Source organism: Lutjanus erythropterus, chromosome 10 (assembly GCF_056507025.1).
Source record: "Lutjanus erythropterus isolate fLutEry1 chromosome 10, fLutEry1.hap2, whole genome shotgun sequence".
Taxonomy (NCBI): Eukaryota; Metazoa; Chordata; class Actinopteri; order Lutjaniformes; family Lutjanidae; genus Lutjanus; species Lutjanus erythropterus.
In genome coordinates this window covers 20,530,645-20,552,195 of record NC_139326.1, presented here as the reverse complement: position 1 = coordinate 20,552,195, position 21,551 = coordinate 20,530,645, and the positions used below count along the sequence as shown (strand labels likewise).

Here is a 21,551-nt window from a genome sequence, read left to right as displayed (position 1 = left end):
CAGAAGCTCTGCAGTATTTTTTTTGTTTTAAGTTCAGAGGTTAAACAGTCTATTGGAGCTTTTACAGAAATTAACTAACAGGTTAAAAAGATGGAAAAAGAGGAACACAGCAGCTTTTCTTTTCTTTTACATTCCACTGATGAAGTTGCATTTGATAATCTCTTTACAAAGATTCTATTAGAAAGTGGCTCAGAAAACTGAAACCACCTTCTTGAGATGCATTTTACACTTTACCTGTTTGATTAATCTTTTGATCTTTGCAGGTAGTGCAGACGGAGTGAACAACAACATGTAAGAGCCTCTCAAATGCATCACTTTGAAGAACACAGAGTGATATTACTTTTGAAAGAGTAATATATTAATGTATATATTTTTTTACTTTTACAGGTCTGGGTTAAAATATCACATGTCACTGCCTGTGGCCGTGGGTGTCATGTTGGTGGGCCTCCCATACTCCATCTCTCTAGCTGCTCAGTGGCTTTATGGCTGGCCCAACAAGCCTGGATATAAGAAGTACATAGAAGCGCTAAAACCAAGGTAACTTGTTAAATACTATAGATCTAGTACAGCTCAGGTTTCTTTACTCGTAAGGAAGAGCCTGTCATTAATTCCTTTTTTTAATGTTTGTCCTCTTTATTAGACGAATATACTGTTTGACCAGAGCTGTGCTGGAAACTCTCAAGTATCTGCAATATGGGAGGCTTTACTTCCAGTGGAAGTCGTGGTACAAGAATGACGAAAATCGTAAGCATTATGAAAAGGTGTGTTTAAGGATAAGTTAGAATGAAAAAGTGGTTGTTTTGTGTCTATGTGTCTTAATATGGGATGGGGCAGACATTTCAGTAAATATCTGACTTTAAATAATCAAACTTTTATGTTTTGTCGCTTTGTCTCTTTCACTTCTTGATGTGGAAAATGTGCGATGCAATACCAAAACTTGTGTTCACAGTTTACAGTTTTGTCTGTCCGGACATGTCATAGGGCATCACATTTGGCCGCCGAGGCAACAAGCTGGACTTGTACCACCCTCCAAACATGGACAGGTCTACACATGTGCCTGCGCCGCTGGTGGTTTTCATTTACGGAGGTGCGTGGGGCTCCGGAGACAGATCCATTTACTGTTTGCTGGCCAGGCAGATGGCTGAAGAACTGAGTGCAACTGTCATTTGTCCTGATTACTGCACCTATCCAAAGGTACAAGCTATTGGCTTTCTGATTAAAGATTTATGGCACATACTGTATGTAGAGCATGAATGACTGGAATATGAAAGTATTTCTCATAACTCTGTGAACTTTAGGTAAAAGTTATACTGCTCTAACCCAAAGTGCAGATAAGAAATTTAATTTAAAAAATGTTAGTGTGGTATCTGAACTGACTGCTGGTTTCATCTGATTGCCAGGGGAACGTTTTAGGGATGGTCCAAGATATTGCTGACTGCTTGGTATGGGCCCAGGAGAGTGGAGCGAAGTTCAACTTTGACAAAGTAAGAAGTATCAGTCACACTTTATTTGAGGAGTGTGCATAGGACTGTCATGACTGCATCATAACCATGACATGACATCTGTCATGAACACAAAGGAGTCTTCATCAATGTTGAAGAGCTGCCCCCTAGTGGTCGACTAAACCAGTGACAAGAGTCGTAGTCAAGCACTTTTTCGTTTATTCATCAATCTCAGGGGAAAAATCACACCTCAAACTCCATTTGGGGCTGGTGCTTTGCTATGGGGCACAGGGGATCGTTGCAACATTGACCTTTTCTCCTATAACTGTGTTGTCATGTCCTGTGCTATAACTGCCACTAGCTGGTTAGCTAAGTCAGCAGTCCTATAAGACTGGGATACTGGTCTTTTATGTAATTCCTAATGCAAAATTAGGGTTAGGGTTCTCAAATAATGTCAACTTCACATTGAAAATGACATATTTGATCGAATAACACAAAATATGCAGGATTTGTTATTGCTGTTTGTAAACATACCATACAATGTTGACCGCTCCTCCCCGCGTCAATTAATGAGAGAAGAGTGGTCATTTCTTCTCACTTTTTGACCACTGTGCTTTATGCCCGTGCTGCTTGGTTCAGTGTAAAGACACAAAGGCATGCCTACATTGCTGTGATATTGCGGGATCTCTGAAATAAAATTTTCAGATTAAACATGGCCGCACCTTTGCACAACACCAGATTTTGTATGCAGCCAATTCTTTCACTGTGTCCTCAGTCTGCTGTGGCTGTGTGTGTCTGTGTGTGTATGTCTCTCTGCAGCTCTCACAGACAGAGAGCAGAAGAGAGGGACAGCGAGCGTCATGTAACTGCTGGAGCTACTTTTTAATCCCGACCTCACAAACTTCAAACTTGTTTTTAGTTGGGGGTTACACAGTGTTGCTCAAAAGCAGACAGTCAGAAATGTCCTGAACACAGCAAAATATGAGGAAATATGGAGAGGGCAGGCAACAATCATAAATATTCATAACTGTAACTTCATGTTCATGACAAGTGTCATGTCAGTCTTATGCACAGCCCTTAAAATAAAGTTTTACCAAAAATTCTATACTTTTTTTTTTTTTCTTTTTTTTTTTTTTAAATTGAGGAAAACTATTAGATTAGAATGGCAAAGATTGACCATTTATTATAAACACCTAAAAGAGGGAAAACTTTTAAAGTTTCCATGAAATCATATAAAACTTACAGGTAGCTTAAAATTTCCTGAATCCATCCCAATTTACCAAAATCCCTTTTCATGCAGAAAATTGTCCAAGCATGGAGGAAAAAGCAATTTCACAGGACCTTTAAGCTCACAGTTAAAACTCAAACTTTTTTCTATTGCAGCAGTGACCGTCTAATCTGTTTTTGTCTAATCTTGTTTACTTTTACTTTAAGATATTCATACTGAGATATATTTTTCACATCATTCTGTATTTGTACATCCACATTCACCCAGTGTTGTCGTCTTTCCTGTCTTGTATAGGACAACATAGTGTTGATTGGTCATTCAGCAGGTGCACATCTGTGTGCACTGACCACACTGTTTCTCATCGATGCAAGAGAGGAGCTTTTCATTGAGGCCAGCAAGCAGAGGGACATTACACTGGCGATGAGAGGAGTTATTGGTAAGGATGACTGTAAACTGTCAGTCACACTTAAAAACGCGTTCAGTGCTAAAGAGAACTTTACTTTTTGTGTTTCTGTGGTCTGAATTGTTTTTCCTGTTTTCTTCAAATATTTTCAGGCAAAGAATAAGACTTTTAGCATCTTCATATTTTCATAAAACTCTCTGCCAGGATTTTGTGCAAATATGTTAAAGGGACAAGTCAAATCACAAATGCCTATTTTTTTTTTGCCTGTAGTGCTGTTTATCCATCTAGATTTGTTGGTGTGAGTTGCAGAGTTTTGTCTGCCTTCTTTACAATATTATGGCACTAAATGCCACTTGGCTTGTAGTGCTCAAAGCAGCAAAAAAAACCAAAACAACTCAAAATAATCCACTGACCTGGTTGTGAGCAGTTTTAAATAGGAACTACTTTCCTTCTAGCAGAAAGAACTCTCACCAAAAAAATTTAGATGGATAAAAAAACACTGCAGGTAACAGGAAAAAATACGTATATGTGATTGTGAGGGTGAACTGTCCCTTTAATCCTTTGTATTTACCGGACAGGTCTGAGTGGTGTCTACAACATCATGGATCATTACGAGCACGAGCAGAAGCGAGCAGTTGAGTACGTCTCCACCATGCACAAAGCCATGAATGGAGTGGAAAACTTCCCGTACTACTCACCAACACACTTACTGAAGAAGCTCAGCCAGGACAAACTGAGCAAGTGAGACAAAAGACGAAAATAAAATGATTCCACAATGTGTACAATACAAATATATAAATATAATATGATATGAAAATACAAATATGAACATCTTTTACTCATTACCTTCTCTTGTATTCTCTTCCGCCAGAGTTCCTCCATTCACTTTGCTCCACGGTACCAGTGACATTATCGTTCCTGTTGAATCTTCCACAAAGTTCTCTGACCTCCTCACCTCGCTGTCCATAAAGGTGTCGCTCTACCTGCTGCCCAGAGTCGACCACACTGAGATGGTCACCGACCTCATGGCGTCAGACAGGCGCTTCTACCATCTCATTTACAGCTGCATCAAACAGGAGTACAGAAAACTTATGGGAATCTGCTGACGTCCCATCAGATAATAAAAACAAAAACATCCGTTCATCACTAATATTTACTGATTGTGCCATACACTTACTTTGTTTACAGTACTGCTCTAATACCTCAAAATGAATCATATTTAACCTTGAGTTTGACTTGATTGTTTAAGTTGTGATTCCATAATAATGACTTATACTCTGTTTGATACAGTTCTGTGATTGTAATTGAGTAAATCCATGATCCATCTATAAGCTAAAAATAATCATTCTTAGAAGATTGCAATCTGGATAATATCATTCTAATATCTTGGAGAGATGTTATCCAGACTGCAGTAAAGTGAAATAAGTAAACATGAAGTGAAATCAGTTGTGGAGGAATAAAAGTACAATAGAAAATAAAGCACACTAATACATGCAGTATTATGGAAATGGGAGTCAAAGTAGCAAAATGTTACCTCTGTTTCTAATCCAGCTTCTACCGATGTCACAATATTTGATTCATTATCTTGCATGTTTTTTTAAATCAAAGGAAACATTTTCTTGATCTGTTGTTTTAACTTGAAAAACTATTTATTCATTCATGATACATTAAACCCACTTGAAGGATTTTTAGCCTTTTGTCTTTCCTTTTATCTTAGACTACAAATCTCGCACACATTGGGATATTATTGTTAGTATACTGCATGGCATCAGTATGGTAATAATCTGGTAGAAAACGTAAATATACATAGTTGCAATGCATACAAATCTTTTCAAGCAGGCAATATAATGTAGAAGAAAATGCACAATGTGAGCACAATTATGCAGTGCAAACATATGGGTATTTAATTATACATTTTACATCAATTAAATATTTCTGTGGCTACAGCCTGCTGCAGGGACTGAGCAAAAATGGAAATTGCAATGCTTATAATTTTCATTTAGACATTATAATGTGTTAGTGGGGCTTAGATTAGACTGAGCTAAATCTACAATTTATTTCAAGTGGGCTATACCATAACCATTATATACATATTAATTTTCTTCTCTTCTAAATGAAATTAAATTTTTTAGGGACTGTACATTTGATTTAAAAAAAACAAAATCTTCCCCTGCTTTATTAGCATTTTCTTTTCCCTTTTGCCTTAAAAAACTGCGACACCCTCCTCTTTAATGTATTAAATGGTGAAAATATAGCCAGTCCAGGGCTCAACAAAAAGGATTCTCTGATGCAAGTAAAAGGCCACGTTGGGCTGTAAATCAAACAACTCGAGTTGCAAAAAAGGATTTAATATGTTTTTTTTTTTCTGGAGCTGATGATGGAAGCATGAGCATTGAGGAGCCGGCAGTCAGGCTGTCAGCATGGCAAGAGCATGTCGGGTGTAATTAAGATTTGTATGGTTTCATTAGGTTTTTAGATGTGAAGTATCTGCTATAGCCTGTGTTTTCACTCATGTGCTCACTCACTTACTGACTGAGCCTGTCTCTGGGGAGATGAAGGGGGGAGTGTCACATCATTTTCCCTATGCAAGCAAGATCAGCAGCAAAAATCTGATATGAACTCAAGAGGGGCCGAATAGAACTTTTTCATCCATACTGATATGAAATAGTCTGGTAAACACAGGTCTTACCAATGATATTAATTGAGGTCCCATTCCATTTAGTGTAGCAGTGCATTTTCAGTTGCACTTCATGTCGAAATATCTGCTGTGAAGGTCAAGGTCTATTACACAAAATTCCTTGGGGCAACACCAAATGTACTTCTGTAACTCTGCTGTAGGAGGACCAGATGAGAATGGTTGAACTTTGGGACAGGGAGCTGGGTGTGGTGCGTCACGTCTGAGGGATTAAAATAGAATATTTTAGAGTAACATCATTTGTTATTAATATTATGAAGATGTAAGAATAGCAGTTGCTTCACATCATTGAGATTAATAAAGATGGATGGTGCCTCTCTACTTCCTCCCACTGTACATAAATAAAACTAAATTATCCCAAATGCAAACGCTGCCATTTTGGTGACATCATTTGGAGCCAGAGTCTGTGCAGGTTTGGAGCAGCAATATCAAGTTCCTGCCCATACAGCCAGCTGACTTAATCACAAGCAGAATTCAGCTGTCCATCATGATGTGAAAATTCCTTTTTATATAATCAAATAACTCATTTAAACCAATTGATCAGAAAAATCAAGACTTGAATAAACCTCAGCATCATAAGAACTACCTAAAATGACAAAAAAAAACTATGTTGCAGAATAATTCAGTTGATGTGTACTTTGATGTTTTAGTTTGCCCCATGTCCTATCTACTATGATGGAAGGGGTGGCGTTCATGCAGCAGAGGCTGACTCAGACTGAGGCAGCTGCAACCAGCCACCAGGGGGAGGTGTTTTGGTCTTACTTTTGGGGAAATTACATGTCGTCCATCTTTACATATGTCAGTGCTTTGAATCTATGACACCCTGTGTCCATCTTAGTTATTAGCTGCAATCTCTAATTTTTAACTGAAAACCTGCCAAATAATTGATCATTATTTCACAGGAGTGAACTGGGATTTTGATGTTTTAACATCATAACTTCCGTTTAATAAATAAGCCCATCACTTTCACCGTGATTTATTTTTGCTGGCACTTACATGACATTTAATAAAAGCTAATGCAAATCAGGTTAATTATGAGCACTTTCATGTCTCCACATATTTTAATATCTATGTGTGGTGTTGTTTGTTTGAATGGCCTGCAGCAATTTTTCCTCTTTCTTCTTGTGGCTTTTATTTTGAAAACTGAGATTTACACGCACACACGCGCGCAGCGAGGCGGAGTTTGTCGAGGACCTACATCGGAGCCACAGTTCAGCTCAGGGTCTGCTGCTGCTGCTGCACAGCTCACACACACACACACACACACACACACACACTGTGACCATTTGGGGAATTAGCAGGAACTACTTGACGGTACCGAAGCGTGAAGAAGAAGAAGAAGAAGTGGAAACAGGTCTGTAAATATGTAACTGCACAGTCCGCCAACATTATATTAAGAAAGAAAGATGGACTCTGCTGTGAAAAACACCCAGAAGAAGAAGAAGTTGTGGCTCCGCGGTCTGTTGTGGTGGTCGCTGCTCTTCGAGCTGGCGTCTGGAGGTAAAAATCTAACTTTTCGACTTTTTCTCAATGAAAGCGCACAAGAAATAAACTTGTTTTGTGGTGCGTTTAAGGACCACGCGTTAATACCGTGACCATATCCTTTCATTGGTTAACTTTGATGAGCGTGTCCCAGTCTTTGCAGCTTACCGAGGAAATAGTTTCACCCTGAAGGCTACTCACCAGGTTATAACTACCACTTCAATGGTCATAAACATTTTAATAGAGCTACAACTAACGATTGTTTCATTATCGATCATTCTGCTGAGTATTTTCATTAATCGATTTGAAATTAGTCCATAAAATGCTTTTAGAAAATTGTGAAAAATGCTCATCATAGTATCTCAGAGCCCAAAGAAATGTCTTCAAATGTCTTCTTTTGTCCAAAACCCAAAGACTCATTCATTTGCTGTCATAAATGACAAAGACAAGCAACAAATCCTCACCTTTAAGAAGCTGGGACAAGCAAGTGTTTGACTTTTTTTTTAAATAAAAATTACTGAAACAATTGATTGATCACCAAAAGAGTTGCTGATTAAATTCATTTCGATCAACAAAGCCATTAATCGACTAATTGTTGCAGCTGCTTGATCATTTATCTTTTTTTCCTGCTGGTTGTGATCCCCTTCATATGCAGGCTGCAGCTCTATTTCCGTAACATCATGAGTGTGTCTCCAAATGCAGGCTTAGTCTCACTTTACAGAGGATTGTTATAGTGTTGCAATGATAAATCGATGAGTTGTCAACTATTACAGTAATCACCAACTATTTTGATAATTGATTAATTGGTTTGACTGACTGATTCCAGAGTCTTAAATGTGAATGTTTTCTGGTTTCTTGACTTCTCTATGAGAGTAAACTAAATTATGTTTGGATTATGGACAAGAAAAAAGACATTTGAGGACACTATTTTGAGCTTTGATCAACATTTTCCCCTTTTTTCTGACATATTATAGACCACACAACTAATCGATTGATTGAGAAAATGATCAACAGATTAATCGACAATGAAAATAATGAGTTTCAGCCCTAGTTTTACTGAGGAAATACTTTCACCTTAAATTAAGGTTACTTGCCAAGTTATAACTACCACTTCAATGTTCATAAACATCATTTACCTTTCCACTGCTGTGCTGTGATTTCCTTTATACCCAGGCTTCAGCTCTATTTCAGTGTCTCCAAAAGCAGGCTTTGTATCACATTACAGAGGATTGTTGTATGTTTTCTGTACGTGCTGTCACAGTTGCTTTCACACGTCATAAAATGTTAAACTCAGTGTAACACCTAACAGGAGTGAATGAACTGTGAGTGAGGACAGGCTGGTGCAGCAACAACAGAAAGTCATTTTTAGCTTTTTAATGATTCATTCTGCATGATGTTTTCAAATTAATGAGATTAATAACATTAATATTTATCCCATAAACGACTGCCACTAGACTTTGGATAATGTGTGCATACATGGTGCACACACACTCGCACAAACACGCACACACACACAGGATATATGCAGTTTATTAGAGGCAGCAGGAGCAATGGGACTGTGATGCCCACTGCACTGGAAGAACTATCTGACTGTGACAGTCGTACACTCAAATGAAATAATAGAAATTGACAGTCGGCGCTGCGTTGAGTGATCTAAGGTGGAAAATATATATATTCTTTTGTGAGTTCCAGCTTCAGATGTACATGATTTACATCCATGTGTGCATGCATTAGCATCTCTGGTTGATTTGATCTTGGGCATGTGTCATCTTATTCAGCGTTCATCCCGGCTTCGCCCCAGGGGATAATCAGGAATCATTTCGCCATGACTCACACTCACCATATCCTTCATTGAAAATTACTACAGTATAGACATTTGCTTTACTTCACTGCATTCAGATGTGTGTGCCTCCTGTGTAGCATTATGAAACAAGCCTTTGCGAAAACATCCACATACCAGGCTTTGACAATGCATCAGCAGCAGCGGCAGCAGAGTGGCACGACAGTCAACAAAAACCCAAAGAGGCACTTCAGTCAAGTTGCATCTCTGATTTTGTTGCATAAACTGAGCACACAGGCAGTGACAAGCACGGGTCTTACACCTCAAATTAACTGTAAGCGGGTGTTTGCTGAAAGGTCACCAGCTTTGTTCTTGTGAAATCTCACAAAAAAAATGTCCCTGACGCACAGAAAAGTGGCCCTGTGGACATGTAGATTACAGAACAACCTCCAAACGCCTCCTGTTTCTGCTTCTTAAGGCACACAGTCAGGTGTACACGGATGTGTTTATGTTTGGGTATTGTTTTTCTGTGCTCTTTCATTTACATACCCGCCAAAATATACATGTTTCTGCATGTGAGTGTGTCCAAAAACAGATGAAACAACTAAAGCTTTCTTCCAAACATGTTCTTACCTTATTGGCATCTTTTTTTACAGTTTTCTAAGAATTAAATTCCCTACAATGAAGTGAACTGTGGGGAAGACCCTTTTCTTTTAAGCAGACATGGCGTTCAACTGTATGACGTCATTGTGACAATGTTGCCTGAAATACAATTGAGCGTGCGTGTCCATCCTTGCGGATTTAAGGGAAAAATGCCATTTCATTCCTCTTGGCCAGTTTTTGGAAATGCTTCCTTCCTGTTATATACAGCGAGCCAGTCAGATGAATGAACATGATGTTTAAATGAGAAACAAAACTCAAGTCAGCTTGACTCAGGGTCAGTAAGGATAAGTAATGCTGGATGATGTGTGCGTGTGGGCCAATTAATTTGTTTATTCCATCCCAGCTGTATTTAATGTTTGTTAAGGGCACATTAACAAACCTGACTGGTCAGTTAATGAAAGTTGATTTAAACAAACAATATGAATAACTGCAATTGAAAAGTACTTCTTTAGAATTATATAATTGATGCCCAAGTCTGTATACGAGTAGGCAGAGCTCTGGGAGGAATCCTTGGTAAAATAAGCACCTGCAGGGTATATTTAAAATATATTCAGGACTCTTCCAGCCTTGTGTCTGCCCTATACTTGATTATTCAGATGGGGCTTAGAGTTATTTCGTTGTGGATTGGTGCAAAACTGTGCTGTGTATTTTTGCACAAATATGCACCAAATCTAGCTATATTAATATGAGATGGGAACAACCATTTGAGACTCACTGGAAAACATTTGTGGCTACTTAATATGAAAGAAGTTCAAAAGTATAAACAAATCGTGTTAAACAAATTACAGAATCTTGGCCAAAAGACCTGCATACTTTGTTTTATGGATTTGGTAAGATGTTTTTTGTGATATTAATTATAAGATTAGAGCTTTGACGACTATTGGACTGAACGAGCACAGTAGGGCTGAGAGATATCGACACAATCAAATATTGCAATGTTTCCGACCTAACACCACAATATTGATATTTGTTGATATTGCAACAATATTGTATGGATTATTGAAAAATAATCATCAGTAATGTGGATATAATGACTTAGTGAGTAAAGGCAAATAATTGAACAGCTATAACAGTCTGATAAGTTTGGAAAGTCACATCACTTTACTGTAATGCAGCCTTTAAACCCAGAAAAGACAACACTTAAGCCATATCACTGTATAATACCTAAAATCTAAGACAATCACTACTCTCATATCATGGTAGTGATATAATATTGATATATTGCCCTGCACAACTGCCCCAGACTCTTTTTACGTTGGTGGCGGCGCCTTTCTTTTCTGCAGGCTGCCGTGAGAATGTTTCTTTCAATGGTGCTGTTGTTATTGTACAATGTCACGTAGTTTTTTAAAGATTTTGTACATATTATTTCAAACATAATTTAGTCATTAATGTGTTTCTCTTAGTTTTGTTTATGTGCTACAAGATGATACATGTTATTTTTGATACACTAAAGTGGAACTGCATTTTGTCTTTCTGCATTTAGCTTCTATTGATTGATGGGTGTGTATTGATATGGCTGTAGGGTTAATTTACATGCTTTACTGGTTTAATTGTGTTCATTTGTACCGATTGGATTTGGTCGAGCAAATTACCCCTTAATGCTTTAACCCTTTTAAGAGTAAGAACAATGCATTAACTCACATTAACTTTATCTGCCCTCTCTAGTGAGTCACTCTGGCCCATTAGCAGTGGTCCTTTTTTTTTCTCTGAGTCACAAACTACAAATGAATGAAAACGTGGAATGGACGTTTTTCTCCACAGAGGCGAAGATGTTTGTTAACCTTTAACTATGCGTGGGACTCTGGAGCTCATTAAAATCTTTACTGGTGCTGCCTGGGTATGGAGGCTTAGATGAGAAAGCTTCAGAGTGCGTTAGCCCAGATTACAGGGTGATGTGAGATGGCTGGGAGGTGAGGTAGAAGAAACAGCTGGGTCCGTCTGCCACGCTCTTACTGGAACATGGGGCCACAGACAATGTGGGGACGTCAGAGTCTTTCATGTTCAGGTTGAAGGTTCCTGTCAGGGCAGGGCAGGCCCAAACATGTCTGACTCCCTCTGAGCCACCTCCACATCCTCTGCCTTGGTTTGTATACAGCTGTTGTGGCATTAAAGTCGAATACCTTTAAAATTCACTTATGTCGTTCCTACGGTTTTGCACAGTCAACGCACAACTTTCTCCTAAAGCTGCAAACGAGCAGAGACATAAACCTGCAATTCGGTCACGATGCATAAAAACTTCACAATTAACAGCATCAAAATATGATAGACAGTCTTACTTTGTAGCCCCCTGTTTGTGGTGCATCAAAAAAATATAAAAAATCACTGATTAAGACAGAACCTTTTCATTATTCAAGATGTTTTTTTGCTTGGAAACTCCATTAATTATTACACAGCAAAAATAGGTAAGTTAAGTGGTAAAAGACAGAACAACAATAAGATAAATATAAAGTAAGAGAATAAAATAAAATAGTGTCCATTTACAAAATTAAATTCAATAATAAGGTCAAAATACTCAGTAGTATAAGTAGGGCTTTATACGCTCAGTACAGTAACAACCATGAACATGTTGCATTGGTAATGAAGGCTGCATGTGCTGTTTTCCATTCATGAAAAATTTTTTTTAGATATTTTTATATATTATTATATCAGATTATTATGAAATTATCTAGTTTTAAAGAATTCTATGTTTATTTCCATGAACATTATGAATATTTATTGTGCTAAATTGATGGAAAACCATGAAATATCCCGATACATTACAGTAACAAATTTGTCACTCAAAAATAAGTTAAAAGACATTAAATACTATTTTTGCACCACACAATGAACTGTGCTTCATAAAAGAAGTAGTGTACTTTAAAGGAGCAGTATGCAGCAGTTTTGCACGCAAAAATGATGCGAGTTGTTCAAAATGCCTCCTCCTTCTCAGACTGCAGGCTGCATGAGCTGCAGAGGAGTGCAGGATTGTAGATTGTGAATTGACAATAACAAGCAATGACAAATCCTCCACTCTGAAGTTGAACGGCTGTTTACTGTCAGTTGTCTGCCAGTGTAAAATTAAGCCTGTTATCCCTAACATCAAAGCCCACTGCTCTGAAAATACACACTCTGGAGTTTGAGTTCAGTGGCTGCCTGTCTCACTGGCTGCCAGGCTCCATTAGCATACTGCTGAATATAACTGTTATAAACATCTACTCCTCTGAAAATATTTTTAATGATTTCTTACGACTCATAAACGGACACTTATTCTGGGAAAATTCTGCATTAATTTGAACTCTAATCAATGTGAAATGGGAGGAGGACACAGCTGTAGCACTGACATCAGAGAAGTGAGGATTTCAATTTAACATGTTTCCTTCTTGCTGTCCCACATAAGATCAAGGTTTGTTTCCCTGAGAGTAAAAATGAGGGTGTGTCTTAAAAGTTGAAAGTCTTGAGAGATTGGAAAATTCTTAATTTTATCTGTTATGAGCCGCCTCCACATCCTCTGCCCCAGTTTATTGAACTGTTGTGGCATTAAAGTGAAATACCTTTAAAAATCACTTATGTCGTTCCTACCGTTTCGGACAGTCCACAAACACAACTTTCTCTTAAGCTGTAAATGAGCAGAGACATAAACCTGCAATTCAGTCAGGATGCAAAGGCTGGTGTTTTGTTTCATCCTAAAGGTGGTTATTATTCTATAGTAAAGCTTTAATGTGTCATAATTATACGCTTGTTGTACATGAATGCATGTAAATCATCACGGTTGAGCACATAAAGCACAAACTGGCCCACCAGGTAGGCTAAACTCAGCAGATCCAAAGAGTCTTACAAACACTCTTTTAAATCAGGTGAGGTATAATTTGTGCACTGTGTTATGAAGCTCTGTGGGTGTGTGGATATGTGTGTACTGTGCTTTCCACATACACAGACTCTGTTCCACTTGTAAAGAACAACCAGGATGATAATTAGCCTGGCTTTTATATCTAAATGTCACATGATGGCTATATTAAGACCACAATGCTTGACTTGACTTGCTTTGCTGTATTCACTGCTACTGTACTTTCTGTTCCAGTTCTCTTTCACACTAAGCTCAGTTTGAGTGTTCTGATGTGTGAGCATTAAGCACTGATTCAACAGCCTGAAAAAGACACCAACACTACATTTGAACACATATATGCTCTTAATCTTGTTATCGGTTTTCCTTTTTTGAAATATATATCTCTCTCTCCCTGATGTCTCTTTCTCCAGCTTCCTTCTATGGCGATGGCTTTGTACAGCTCAAGGCAACAGAGTCGTCCGACCATAACACACTCCGCGTTCGCTTCCGAACCTCCAGCACCAATGGCCTGCTGTTTCTTGCCGCCGGCCAGAGCGACTACTTCCTACTGGAGCTCCATGCCGGTCGCCTGCAGGTGGGTACATCCATGGCCCCAGCACATGAGCATATGTGTTCAAGCATACATGAGCACACACATGCATATATGTGCAAGGATACCACATGCACGCGAGTGAAAAGACATGACACACACACACACTGACCACCTTAAGCTATTGCTCCATCTCAGTTGACAGTGTCAGTCTCTCAACACAGTAACACAAGCAGACAAGCCTGCGTGGTGTCAGCTGAGTGTTAACGTACCAGTCACTTGTCACAGTGAAGCTAGGAAATTATGAAAGTGGCAGATCTATCGTTTTACTGTATTTGAGTAATCAAGTGATCATTGTGTGATTATACTGGATATGTTAGCCAGATGATTCGTGACTTGATGACACACATTTTTCAGATACATCCCTGCTTATTTCAGCAAGACAATGCCAAGACGCATTCTGCATGTGGCTTCAGAGTAAGAGTTCAGGTACTAAACTGGACTCCCTGCAGTCCAGACCTGTCTTCCATTGAAAATATGTGGTGCATTATGAAGCACAAAATACAGCAACAGAGACCCCAGGCCATTGAGCACCTGAGAAAAGGTGATGTAACACAGTGGTAAACATGTAGCAGGCATCATATTCAGAATGAATATTTACAAAAACAATAAATAGAATAAATACCCTCCATCCGTTTGAACATATCTTGTCTTTGTAATGTATTCAGTGGAATATTGGTTGAAAAATATTGCTTTATGTTTTTAATTGCATTTAACACAACATCCCAACTTTGCAAAATTATAATTTAGCTCTGGTAAAAACGTTGTCAAATTTTTTTTACCTCCCAATCCAGCAAGTGAGTTGCTAGACAACTCCTAGCCCGACGTGGCATTTTACTTGTAGAGCAAAGCAGCAAATCATCATTTGAGAAGCTGGAAGCAACAAATGTTTGGGAAATCTACTCAAAAACTGACTGAAATCATTCACATTTCACACAACACATTGATTCATTTCAGCCTTAATAAAATGTACCATGCTCTTTCATAATATCACACATATAAAGAGGCTATGCTTCACTTCGTGCACTCTCTTTGGTAACACTGTCACTTGCTATAATGCTGTCCTGCTGTGCAGCCAGAAATGTGCCTGCTCAGTGACTCCAGTATCTTTTGCTCAACTGCTTTTGTTCAGCCTTCAGAGCTTGTTCAGCTGAAAAGCAAAATATAACTGATTTCAAAAAGCTCAAATTTAAATTATGTCTTATGCATATTTCTAAAAAGTTGCTAAGAATTGAAATCTATACCTAATATTTAATAATCAGCATCCCACAGAGGGTGTATATCCTTATTTCAGGGGACTGATTTCCATAGTAGAATAAGATTGAATTACTGGGCCATAAAAATTTGAGAAGTCAGCTTTAATGTTAAATTCAACTGTGAAACAGTGTGAGCAGTAAAAAAGATGAAGATAATATTTATCTGGCTCTAACTATAATATAAATAAACATGACATGCAATATACACCTCTGGACAGTTACTTTTGATTTACTGACGAAGTATGTACACCTTGGGCACGCTTCAGAGATTTAGTATGGGTTTGTGTCCCACACCGGGTGCACTATTTTTAGCCCACAACACAAGCCTTGCTGGGAGGATTTAAGGGTGAAATACATTTGTCCCTTCAAGACTGCTTCTAAAGCATCCAGTAAGCAGCTCTGCCAGGCTAAATCAGCATACAGAATGGACAGATGTACCGTAGAAAGCCTTTTTAATATGCAGACTGATTCATAAGAAACACAAGAAGTACCAAGATGTGCATTCTAGCTTTTTCTACATCAAACTCGAGAAATCTTTGTGACTAAGCCTCTATTCGTGTCAGACGTGTGATACCAGGAGTGAACCACACTGAAGACTGCATTGCATTGTCGTACTTCAGTGAGCATGAGGAGTGAATCGCTCGTCCTGTTCCTTAAACTGGCACAGGTCACCAAATCATTTTTTTTTTTTTGTTCACTCGCACAAGTTGTCCTCGGGCTTGGGGTCTCATTCCATGTGAGTCAGTCGTGAGTGTTTGCTCCCTGGAAACCCGTTCATGAATAGCAGGGACTCAGCAGCAAGCCTTGACAAGCACGTCATCTAAATGCAGCATTAGTTTGAGATGGTGACATGATGCTCCGAGGATGTAGCTGAAGGCAAAGAGATAATAGTTCTCTTCCTGCTTTAAATCACAGACAAAGCTCACTGTTATAACAACATGTGACATCACGGAATATAATCAGCCTAAATCCTGTGTTTCCCTTTCCAGGTGTCACAATGTCTGCAGTTAATCCTTTAATTCTAATCATAATGTCACAGGTTAGGCTATAGAAACAATTTTATCTCATACCATCAAAGAATGTTAAGAATCTACACATGCTTTTACATTTGTAATATTATAGGCTATAAATATTTTGCATGTTCTTGAAAAGTATTTTTACCAGTGTTGTGTACATGATCACACTAAACAGTTGCCACATGTACATGCTTGTTAAATGAAGAGTGTACAGCTCTGGTAGAGGCACTGTGAGGCTCTACTACAAAGTTTAGTAGGTATAATGTTAGTACAGTTCATCCTGAGGGGGACATGAATGTTTACCAAATTTAATGCCAGTCTATCCAATAGTTGCCAAGACATTTTACTCAAAACAACAAACCAGAGTTATCAGGATTCATCTCTAAGAACTACAAATGCCTATTCAAATTTTTGGCAATCTATTCAACATTTGCTGAGACATCTCACAAAAAAACCTAAAATAAAACAAACCAACCTATGGTGATGTTAAAGCAGGGGTTTCAAACTTCAAACTGCAAAAGGGCCTAATCCGACCTACTGGATAACTTTGCAAATTGTAAAAGATGATATATATTTTGTGCATTTGTAGATCCACAATAATCTGTCTATTATATTTAGGGATGTCACAATACCAGAAGTTGTTACCAATACTAGTGAATTTCCACGATTCTTGATACCTTCTTCGATAGCAAATAAAGATAAAATTCAGTCATTGTTGCTTTTCGTTGCCACCTGAAATAAAAACTCTTCTGAGCTTCTAGGACAGAAGACTGAGGGGAAGATTTACTGAGCCTGCCACAAATCACCGTTTGATTAATTAATTAATTAATTTTAACAGAATAGTAGTACACATCTCTTGGTCTGTATTGTATTTTTTAGCCTGGTGTCCTAAACTGATGAACCTGAATTGAATTCCTTAGATTAGTATGTGCATTTACCCTTTATTCCTGCAGTCTAGTAAATTTTGTAATCCAGTTGTTTTGCTTCTTCTCTTAGCTGAAGCTGGACCTTGGATCAGGGGAGAAAGTGTTACAGTCAGAGAAAGGCACCCAGCTCAACGACCTGGCATGGCACTCTGTAGAGATCCGCCATGTGCAGCACAACGTCACTCTGACCATAGACAAGAACTCTCACACAAGTGTAAAGATGCCAGGCTCACATCACGATCTCCACATTATGGACGGTCTCTATGTTGGAGGCTCAGGAGGCCTGGATAGACCTTACCTCCCCCGAGACCCGATCGGCTTTCGAGGCTGCATGGACGAGGTGGTCTTCAACGAACATGATTTGCTGTCATCACTGAGGCCCTTTACTGGATTTAAGAATGTCTATGAGGTGTCTTTAGGCTGTAGTCCCCAATTCTTTGCTACAGAGGAGGACCCTGTCAGCTTCTTCAGCTCCAGGGCTTACGTTTCTCTTCCAGCGTGGAACACCCAGCAGGAAGCGGTATTCGAGTGTGTTGTGCACACCTCAGCTAAAGAGGGAATCATCCTGTACAATTCAGCCAGAGAGGGGGACTTTGTGGCGATGGAGATTCAGGAAGGTTTGCCAGTAGCCATCGTTGGGAGAGGTGGAACCAAAACTGAGCTTCGTTCTCTTACATTCATCAATGACAGGAAATGGCATTCTGTCAAGTTGCATTTCAGTTCCAAAAGCCTTGAGCTAACTGTTGATGGAGAGATGGTGAAAAGCAGCATTAGCTCTCGGTCGAAGGGGCTTCAGCTTAAAGGTTATCTTTTTGTTGGTGGTATCGATGACAGCACCAGAGCAGAAGTCAGAAAGGTGGGACTTGTCTCTGTGTCTGGAAAGCGTGTCAGAGGAGGTTCCTTTAAAGGATGCTTGAAGAACATTGAAGTTAACAGAGTGAAGATGGGTCTCTCCAATGCTGTTGTCACAAAGGATATCTCAGTTGGTTGTGAGCCAGAGAAAGAACCAGAACCATCAACCACTGCGAGTCCAACAAGTGCTCCAGGATCCCTCTTTCATCTGTTGACAACAACACCATCACTTCACATGTCCACCCTCGCAAAAGGCTTGGATAGAAGGTATGGCTCAAATTTTGTGCAGCTCAAAAACCTTGTGGTCCAGGAGGGTGGTCGAGCATCTCTCGAGGCCAAACATGTCAAGGTACTTTTGGACTTCAAGAAGCTTGGCATCCGACAGTCTCAGATCATGTTCAGAATCCAGGAGCAACCAGTTCGTGGTCAGATAAGACTTGATGTTGATCAGGATCAAGAGGAGAACACCTTCAGCATGTTGGACCTTTGGCATGGACGAGTCATGTATATCCATGGCGGCTCAGAGGAACCGGATGACTTCTTCATGTTTTCTATTTATTCTAGCAGTAGAAAGCAAGTTCCTGATTATCTGAAGGGAAACAAATTGTACCGCTACAATATTACTGTGACACCCACCAACGATGCACCCGAATTGAGTCTCCCTGAGGGAAATCTCTTTGTCCTGTTGGAGAACACAAAGAAACGCCTCACCACGGACATTCTAAAGGCCACAGACATTGACAGCAACTACACCGACCTTGTGTTCTCTGTGCTTGGGAACCTGAACGCTGATGCAGGATATTTAGAGATAGAAAACAACCCTGGCAAGGTAGTGACCTCATTTTCATATTTAGACTTGGACGAACTGAGGGTGTACTATGTTCACACAGGGGTTCGAAACTCAAGAATAGTTCTTAGAGTTAGCGATGGGGAAAAGGTCAGCAACACTGTAGTTCTAAGGGTAATGGCTGTAGCGCTAGAGTATAAGATTGCCAACAACACAGGCCTTGAGATCATTCAAGGAGAGTCAGTTATAATTGGTTCAAAGCAGCTGGCTGTGCAAACCAATGCTGTAAAACAAGTTATAGACATTCGGTATGATATCATTGAGCCCCCTCAGTTTGGAGAACTCCAGAGACTTCACTCAAGTGGTGAATGGAGGCATACTGACTCATTTTCCCAACGGCTTTTAGAGAAAGAGCGCCTTAGGTATGTCAGCACTTATCAAGAAATCCAGACATCCAATGCCACTGATTACTTTAAGAGTAAAGTTAGTGTGGCTGCAAGGGCAACCACTGAAATACTCTTTCCAGTCACTATAAAGTGGGTGAAGTACCACCTGGTGAGGAATGTCATGATAGACATGGATAAAGTTAGGAAAGTGACGCTAAACTCGGAGCATCTTCTCGCCACAGCAGTAGGTGTGGAGCTTCCAGAGGATGAACTTTATTTTCGTGTTCTCACCATACCAAAGAAAGGGAAACTCCTGCTCGACACCGCAGTCTTGAAGAAGAACTCAACATTTAGCCAAAGGGATGTTACAAATCAAAAAGTACATTATGAGCTAGTTGACAGGCCTTATGAAGATACAAGTGACAGGTTCAAATTTCAGCTGGTTTCCAAACACGCACAGTCACAGAACTATGATTTCCAGTTTTTCATTAAAGCTGATGTCAACAGTGTGTTTATGAGAAATGATGGACTCTCACTCCTAGAGGGAGAAAGTAAACTTATCACTAAAGATGAGCTCTTTGCAGAGACTCTGAGTACAAAAGAGATGTACTATACAGTCGTAAACAGCCCCAAACATGGGAAGCTAGCCCGTATTAGTCAGTCAAATTCAAATGCTACCTACAACAACATATTAACCTTTAGTAGTCAGGATATATTAGAGGAACGAATAATGTACATCCATGATGACAGTGAAACAACACAAGATGAGTTCACTTTCATAGCCTCCACCAGCCCAGGGTTCAAAGCTTCCATCACAGAAGATGAAATTGGCTGCAAAGAAGGAATGTTCAACATCTCGATTCAGCTACTCAATGACCAAAAGCCGGTGCGTGTTATTGATAAGGTTTTCCATGTAGTAAGGGACGGACAGAGGTTGCTCACTATAGAGGATCTGCGTTATCATGATGCAGACTCTGATTTTGATGATGGCCAGTTGATTTACACACGGCGTGGAATCCCGATGGGAGACCTTGTGCTGGTTAATGACACGACCCATCGGCTGTTCCAGTTTAGACAGAAGGACTTGGAAGAAAAGCGAGTGTTGTTCATTCACAAAGGAGTGAGCACTGGCAGGTTTGTGCTCTTTGTCTCAGATGGAAAACATTTTATATCAAGCCTTCTAGACGTCAGTGCACATGACCCTTTCTTGAAGGTTGACAACAACACTGGCCTGCTGGTCCAGAAGGGTCGATCAGTGACCTTTTCCTCCAGTAATTTTAGTGTCTTATCAAATTTGGACATCAGAGATGACCAGGAGGTCACCTTCAAGTTGGATGAGGCTCCCAATTATGGAGGACTTTATCGCAATGGGAAGAAGGTGGAGTCATTCTCACAGTCAGACTTAAAGCATGGGTTGATCTCATATCAGCACAATGACAGCAAACATCTGGGAGATGCTTTCAATTTAACAGTGAACGCTAAAGGTCTTCGACTTGCAGCAAGGATTAATGTGAAGGTTTACCTGGAGAGTCATCAGAGGCCCCCTATTGTGCAGCATCACAGCACCTTACTGGTAGAAGAGGGGAAACCAGGAAAGATCGACGAAACTAAACTAGAGGTGAGTTCTTAAATTGCTATGGATCAGTCTCAGTTTACTGCTGATGCCTCTATATGGCTAACTTAAACATCAAAGACCATCTGTGAGATCGGTTATTTCTATATAGTTGTTCTAAATGCCTGCCAGTGGGTCAGATCTCTGTGAAATCAGATGAATCGAGCCTGTTTACATTTTCACAGGTTACAGTGGGTTTTTTGTCAGCCTGTTTGTTAATCATTCGTTAATAAGAAAAATACATTGGGTTGTGCCGTAAAATGCAGAATGTGATGTGATATTGAAGGAAGAGGGCAGTACAACCATTCAGCTACATTATTTGTACAGTATAATAGTTTTAAATAATGGTTTTAGATTAGATCTGCTGTCATTTAGGATGGGACAATAGAACATTTAAAAATGACGCTGGGGGCTTAGGGAATTTAGGCAACGGTTCCAGCAGGATGCATGACAGTTACAGGGCAGGACACAAAAATGACTTTTTCACCACCTTCCCAAAATTCTCAAGGGGTAGTGCAAATATTATTCCACAGCAGCAGCCACACTGACAAGGCTGCCTGCAGATGTGTTTGTCTGCCTTGTGAGCACAGGCATCATTTGATGACAATCAT

The 21,551-nt window shown here is 39.5% G+C and overlaps 2 protein-coding genes across 2 annotated transcripts in view; both read left to right on the top strand.

Moving 5' to 3' along the window:
• The first annotated feature begins 389 nt into the window (after positions 1-389).
• LOC146320378 (uncharacterized) lies at positions 390-4,387 on the top strand. Its single transcript, XM_084729526.1, has 7 exons — positions 390-537; positions 641-761; positions 982-1,194; positions 1,401-1,484; positions 2,965-3,106; positions 3,652-3,814; positions 3,945-4,387. Exons 1-7 carry the CDS (start codon positions 407-409, stop codon positions 4,177-4,179), a joined length of 1,089 nt encoding a protein of 362 aa, XP_084585652.1. The 5' UTR covers positions 390-406; the 3' UTR covers positions 4,180-4,387.
• Positions 4,388-7,032: 2,645 nt separating this feature from the next.
• cspg4ba (chondroitin sulfate proteoglycan 4ba) overlaps positions 7,033-21,551 on the top strand; it is a 36,126-nt gene continuing 21,607 nt past the window's right edge. Inside the window, exons 1-3 of the mRNA XM_084728617.1 lie at positions 7,033-7,268; positions 13,927-14,090; positions 17,374-20,946. Coding sequence (XP_084584743.1) covers positions 7,175-7,268; positions 13,927-14,090; positions 17,374-20,946 — 3,831 coding nt within the window. The 5' untranslated portion in view covers positions 7,033-7,174. The remainder of the gene's footprint in view (positions 7,269-13,926; positions 14,091-17,373; positions 20,947-21,551) is intronic.